This window comes from Dipodomys ordii, unplaced genomic scaffold, assembly GCF_000151885.1.
Source record: "Dipodomys ordii isolate 6190 unplaced genomic scaffold, Dord_2.0 Scaffold200, whole genome shotgun sequence".
NCBI classification, from domain to species: domain Eukaryota; kingdom Metazoa; phylum Chordata; class Mammalia; order Rodentia; family Heteromyidae; genus Dipodomys; species Dipodomys ordii.
Window position 1 is genome coordinate 1,862,831 of NW_012267416.1, and position 6,717 is coordinate 1,869,547.

The window sequence follows — 6,717 nt, forward strand, 5'->3', positions numbered from 1 at the left end:
GCCACTTCTGGTTTTCTGGTGGTTTATTGGAGATAAGAGTCTCACAGACTTTCCTGCCTGGGCTGGCTTTGAACCGTGATCCTCAGATCTCAGCCTCCTAGGATTACAGGCATGAGCCACTAGCGCCTGGCTAAATATCCCAACTCTTAAGTTGTAGAACCACAGAGCTTGTGCCTGAATCCTGTCTACTCAAAAGGTTGAGATGTAAGGATTCCAGTTCGATTTCTAGCCTAGGCAGGAAAGCCCATGAGATTCACATTCAGTTAATCAGCAAAAAACTGGAAATGGGGGTATGGCTCAAGTGGTAGAGCACCAGCCTTGAGTGGAAACATCTAAGGAACAGTACCCAAGCCCTGAGTTCAAGCCTCAATACCAGCATTCACACACACACACACAAAATTATGCATAAGTAATCAGACTATGCTGAAGTGTTGCATTCAGGGATATATTGTGAAAAAGCCCATCATTGGTTCTTAATCTGAGCATCGCAATACTTACATTGTTGCTAAGCTAAGCAACACAGTCATATAGGGCCAAGTTTGTGGGGGGGGGGTTGTTTTTGTTTTCTTTTTTACCAGTCCTGGGGCTTGAACTCAGGGCCTGAGCACTGTCCCGGAGCTTTTTTTGCTCAAGGCTAATGCTCTACCACTTGAGCCACAGTGTAATTTCCGGCATTTTCTGTGTATACAATACTGAGGAATCGAACCCAGAGCTTCATGAATTCAAGGCGAGCATTCTACCACTGAACTACATTCCCAGCCCCTGGGGCCAGTTTTGTTTTGTTCTATTTTACTTAAGGGATCAAACTCAGTATCTGACAGTTTTGCACACTGGCTGGCACTCTACCACCTGAGCCACGCCTCCAACCCTGGACCACTTTTTTTATATGTAGCCTGTCACTGACTAACTGACATCAGTGTGTCCCTGACTCTACAGGAGGCCACCATAGTGGTAGACCAGAGTCAGGATGCCTTTTCCACCCCACACCCTGGCCTGGCCTTCTGGGTGAGCCTGACCCTTCCCTCACCCCTCATTCCTGGCCCTTCCCCAGAACCTGAAGCGAGTGGCGGAGGTATGGATGGATGAGTATGCAGAATACATCTACCAGCGGCGGCCGGAGTACCGCCACCTATCTGCCGGGGACGTCATAGCCCAAAAGAAGCTCCGCAGTTCTCTCAACTGCAAAAGTTTCAAGTGGTTTATGACCAACATTGCCTGGGACCTGCCCAAGTTCTACCCGCCTGTCGAGCCCCCGGCTGCAGCCTGGGGGGAGGTGAGTTTGTCATTTGGCGCTGGCTAAGGGACCCACAGAGTCCATGTCAAACGCAAACGGGAGAAAAGGGCACTAGAAAGACAGAGGGATGCTTTTCTTCTCTCCTATCTTTACTCTTATCTGCATGGGATTTATTTTCATTTTATTTTGTTGTTGTTCCCCTGCAATGTCACGTTCTCTAAGTATACACAAACTCACACCTCTTTTCCTCTTTTGGTAGCATACATAACTTGTACAAGGAGGTTTCGTTGTGACTTTTTTCAAATTCTTATTATCAAGGTGATGTACAGAAGAGTTAGAGTTTGCATAACTCAGGTAATGAAGTTGGGCATTGGTGGCTCACGCCACCAAGAGGCTGAGATCTAAGGATCACGGTTCAAATCTAGCCCAGCCAGGAAAGGCCATTAACCACCTAAAAACTGGAAGTGGAGCTGTGGCTCAAAGTGGTAAAGCACTAGCCTTGAGCAAAAAAAAAAAAAAGCCCAAGGACTGCATGTAGGCCCTGAGTTCAAGCCCCATGACAAAAAAAAAAGTAATGAGTACATTTTCTTTTTGGACATTACCTCTTCCTTCACTCAGTTTTCCTTCCCATCCCCCTCCACAAGTTGTATAGCTCATTTTTTTGAAGTTCATTTTGATAAATAATATTTTATATGACCAGATGCACATAGGAGTCATACCTTTGTGTTCCTTTGGTCTCACAGTGTGTGAATGAATGCCTAAAGACCTGTAAAATTTATCATGCCCCAGTATATTTTAGAGCTGTGTTCCACATATGTGAGAAAACATGCATCGTTTACCTCTCTGAGCCTGGCTTACCTCACTTAACATGATTTGTTCTAGGTTCATTCATTTCCCTACAAATGACATAAACTTATTCTTTCTTATGGCTGTGTAAAATTCTATTGTGTCTGCGTACTGCATCCTGGTAACCAGGGCCAGGAATGTGGCTTAGTGGTAGAGTGCTTGCCTAACAGGCATGAAGCCCTAGATTCCATTCCTCAGTACCACCTAAACAGAAAAGGCCGGAAGTGACGTGGTTCAAGTGGTAGTGTGTTAGCCTTGAGCAAAAAGAAGCTCATGGACAGTGCCCAGGCCTTGAGTTCATCCCAAGACTAGAAAAAAAAAAATCCACATTTTTTTTTTGATCCACTCATCTATTGTAGGACATCTGGGCTATTTCTGATTTTTTTTTCCCCTGGTCCTGGGGCTTGAATTCAGGGTCTGCATACTGTCCCTGAGCTTTCTTTCCCACCCCTCCCCCCCATTGGCCTCTCATTGCAAGCCTCAGATCTCAGCCTTCTGAGCAGCTGGGATTACAGGTGTGAGCCACTAGAGTCCGGTTTATGTCCTTTTCTAGTAGCATCCAAGGTATGATCCCCCACAACCTCTTCTCCCTGGATCTCGGGAATCAAAATAAAATTGGATTCCTGAATCTCATGTTGAATCACAGTCTCCGGTTGTGAGGCCTGAGAGGCAAACTTTTAGCCTGTGCACATGTGTGCGCGCACACACACACACACACACACAGAGGCCTGAGTCAAGCACAACAAGCATTTGGGGCTCCTCTCTGGATGACTGCCCTCTGTGAAAGGGCGGGGGCACTTCCTTCCTACATGAGAATCTTTCACCATGAGCCATCAGTCTCTGCCTTGAGGGAGTTTCACTGTTCACCCCTCCCCTCTCCCTCAGATTCGCAACGTGGGCACCGGGCTGTGCATAGACATGAGACACAGCTCCCTGGGCTCCCCACTGAGGCTGGATAGCTGCGTGCGGGGCCGCGGGGAGGCCGCCTGGAATAGTATGCAGGTAAGAACTCTTCCTTGGGACTGATGATGGGTTTTCTCAGGGGGAACACGGGGGGCGGGGGGGAGCGCATTCTACCTTTCCCAGTCCAAGTTGGTACCAGAATGCTGGTCATGGCCACCAACACAGGAAGGCTCCCTGAGTTTCTGGGATCCATCTTGTGTTGACTAACCCTGTGTCCACCGAGGCTAACATCCTCATTGTGGATCTTCTGCCATCTTGGCCACATGCGATGATCAAATCCTATAGATGAGGTTTCAGAAGAAAGCTGAGGATAGGCAGAAACTCCTTAGTATGCTCACCTTCTGTTGCTATAACTGAATGTCACAGACTGGGTGATTTACAGAGAAGAAAGGTTGTTAGTTTTGGTTTGTTTTTTGTTATTGAGGGGATTTTTATTTTCTAGTCCTGGGGCTTGAACTCAGGGCCTGGGCACTGTCCCTGAGCCTCTCTCTGATCAAGGCTAGCACTCTACTACTTGAGCCACAGCACCACTTCTGGCTTTTTATATTTATATGATACTGAGGAATTGAACCCAGGGCTTCATGAATGCTAGGCAAGCATTCTACCACTAAGCCACATTCACAGTCTTTATTTCTATTTATTTAATTTTTTTTTAACCAGTCCTGGGGCTTGAACTCAGGGCCTGAGCACTATCCTGAGCTTCTTTTGCTCAAGGCTAGCACTCTAACACTTGAGCTACAGTGCCTCTTGGGGCTTTTTCTGTTTATGTGGTACTGAGGAATCAAGCCCAGGGCTAAGAACTCTATCACTAAGCCACCTTCCCAGCCCCCCCTTTTTTTTTTTTTTGTCAGTTATGAGGCCTGAACTCTGGGCCTGGGCGCTGTCTCTCAGCTCTTCAGCTCAAGGCTAGCGCTTTACCACTTGAGCCACAGCACCACTTCCGGCTTTTTTTTTCTGCTTATGTGGTGCTGAGGAATCGAACCCAGGGCCTCAGGCATGCAAGGCAAGCGCTCTACCACTGAGCCACCTTCCCAGCCCATGTCCCTAGCTCTTCAGCTCAAGGCTAGCGTTCTACCACTTGAGCCACAGCACCACTTCCGGCTTTTTTTTTCTGCTTATGTGATGCTGAGGAATCGAACCCAGGGCCTCGGGCATGCAAGGCAAGCACTCTACCACTGAGCCACCTTCCCAGCCCCCCTGAGTTTCATTTTGCCCAAGGCTAGCACTCTACAACTTGGGCCACAGCTCCACTTCTGGCTTTTGTGTGTATGTACAGTAATTTATTGGAGTTTTAATAGTCTCATTGACTTTCTTGCTCAGGCTGGCTTCGAACTATAAGCCTCAGATCTCATCTTCCTGATAGGCATGAGCCACCAGCACCCAGTTTATTTAGATAACATGTGTCCAGCATGGGCTGCCTTCTGTTAAGGGCCTTCCTGTGGGTGCTGACGTGACAGAGGGGGCCACATTGAGAAATAACATGCTTCCCAAATCTTAGAGTCACCAACACAGTCCCAGCCCTGCCCCACACCCTTTTCTAGTCAGTCTTCCAGAGAGCCTGTCTCCAAATATCATGCAGGGTTAAGTTTCCAATTTAGAAATTCCAGCATTCCACCATTCCTATGGGGATTTCAGAGGGCATAGCCAGCAGCCAGATGCTTCTCCCACTCCCTCTGAAATCAGCCTCTCCTTTTTTCTTGATTGCCAGTACTGGGCTTGAACTCAGGACCTGAATGCCAACCCTTACCTTTTTTTTTTTTTTTTTTGGATCATAGAACTTGAATTCAGGGCCTAGGCACTATCCCTGAGCTCTTTTGCTCTACCACTTTTAAACACAGCTCCACTTCTGGTTTTCTGGTCATTCATTGGAAGGAAGTGTCTCACGGACTTTCCTGCTTGAGCTGGCTTTGAACTGTGATCTTCAGATCCCAGTCTCCTGAGTATCTAGAATGACAGGCGTGAGCCACTACTAATGCCTGGCTGCCTCTCCTTTCTTAAGAGCAGATGAGTAGCTTGTAGCTCATCCTTACTAATTCTTCTGAGTTCTCCAGGGGAGTCTGTGGCTTTAGAAAAGGTTCCTGGGGTTTGTACCACTTCCTGTGGTCTAACAACTCATGGTCCTACTGGAAATTGTGCCCCCATGTCTGCATCCCCCCAGAACAGGGCTGTAGAGGGACGGTGAGACGAATGTTAAGAGGCAGTAGCCAGTGGTCCACCCCCATTCCCACCCCCAGTGCCTTAAGCCTGTAATCCTAGTTGCTCAGGAGGCTGAGACCTGAAGATAATGGATGGAAGCCAGCTTATGCAAACAAATTGATGAGGCTCCTATCTCCAGTGAACAAGCAAAAAGCCAGAAGTAGGGAGTGGCTGGCTCAAGTAGTGGAGCTCCAGCCTTGAATTTCATTGTTTTTTTTTTTCTCTTAATTAAAAAAAAAAAACTAGGGCTGGGAATGTGGCTTAATGGTAGAGTGCTTGCCTAGCATGCACGAAACCCTGGGTGCCATTCCTCAGGACCACACACAGAGAAAAAGCCGGAAATGGCACTAGGGCTAAAGTGATAGAGTGCTAGCCTTGAGCAAAAGAAGCTCAGGGACAGTGCCCAGGCCCTGAGTTCAAGCCCCAGGACTGGTAAAACAAAAACAAAAAACTAAGCAAGTATGTGAAGCCCTGAGTTCCAACTTCAGTACCAGCCCCCCAAAAAGGAATAGAACAAAAAGAAGGATGATGAGGAGTAGGAGAAAAAAAGCGAGTACCAGTACGCAAAAACAGAAGAAAAGAGGAGAGGAGCCAGGTGCCTATAATCCTAGCCACTCAGGAGGCTGAGATCTGAGGATCACAGTTCAAAACCAGCCTGGGCAGGAAAGTCTGTGAAACTCTTATCTCCAATTAACCACCAGAAAACTGGAAGTAGTGCTGTGGCTCCAAGTGGTAGAGCTCACTAGCCTTGAGCTGAAGAGCTCAGGGACAGTGCCCAGGCCCAGAGTTTAAGGCTCACAACCAACAACAACAAAAATCGGGCCAAAGAGAAATACGACTCATATATGAGACCCCTTTTATGTAAAATTCTAGAAGCACTAGTGGCTCACACCTGTCACCTTAGCTACTCAGGAGGCTGAGATCTGAGGATGACCATTTGAGTCAGCTGGGGCAGGAAAGTCTGTAAGACTCTTATCTCAAAGTAACCAATAAAAAAGCTGAAAGTGAAACTTGATTCATTGGTATTAGACTTGACAGGAAAAAAATGCTTAGGAACAGTTCCCAGGCTCTGAGTTCGTGCCACAGACTGGTGATTGCCTAGGCACAGTGTACAGAGACAGAACTTGGAGAGAGCTCAGCAGGGAGCATGAAGATACATTGCGGGCAATGGATATGTCTGTTCCCTTGAATGTGGGGATGGCTTTAGATATTAACATCAGATTGACCCTGGATGCTGATGGCTCACACCTGTAATCCTGGCTACTCAGGAAACTGAGATCTGAGGATCGCAGTTGAAAGCAGAGCTGTGGCTCAAAGCGGTAGAGTGCTAGTCTTGTGCACAAAGGCTCAGGGGCAGTGCCCGGGTCATGAGGCCCTGGATTTGATTCCTCAGCACCACATAAGCAGAAAAAAAAGCCGGAAGTGGTGCTGTGGCTCAAGTGGTAGAGCGCTAGCCTTGAGCTGAAGAGCTGAGGGAC

At 47.6% G+C, this 6,717-nt stretch overlaps 1 protein-coding gene across 1 annotated transcript in view; it reads left to right on the forward strand.

Moving 5' to 3' along the window:
* Positions 1–6,717, forward strand: part of Galnt10 (polypeptide N-acetylgalactosaminyltransferase 10) — a 240,169-nt gene that overhangs the window by 230,247 nt on the left and 3,205 nt on the right. The window contains exons 9-10 of the mRNA XM_013034912.1: positions 1,052–1,273; positions 2,966–3,082. Coding sequence (XP_012890366.1) covers positions 1,052–1,273; positions 2,966–3,082 — 339 coding nt within the window. The remainder of the gene's footprint in view (positions 1–1,051; positions 1,274–2,965; positions 3,083–6,717) is intronic.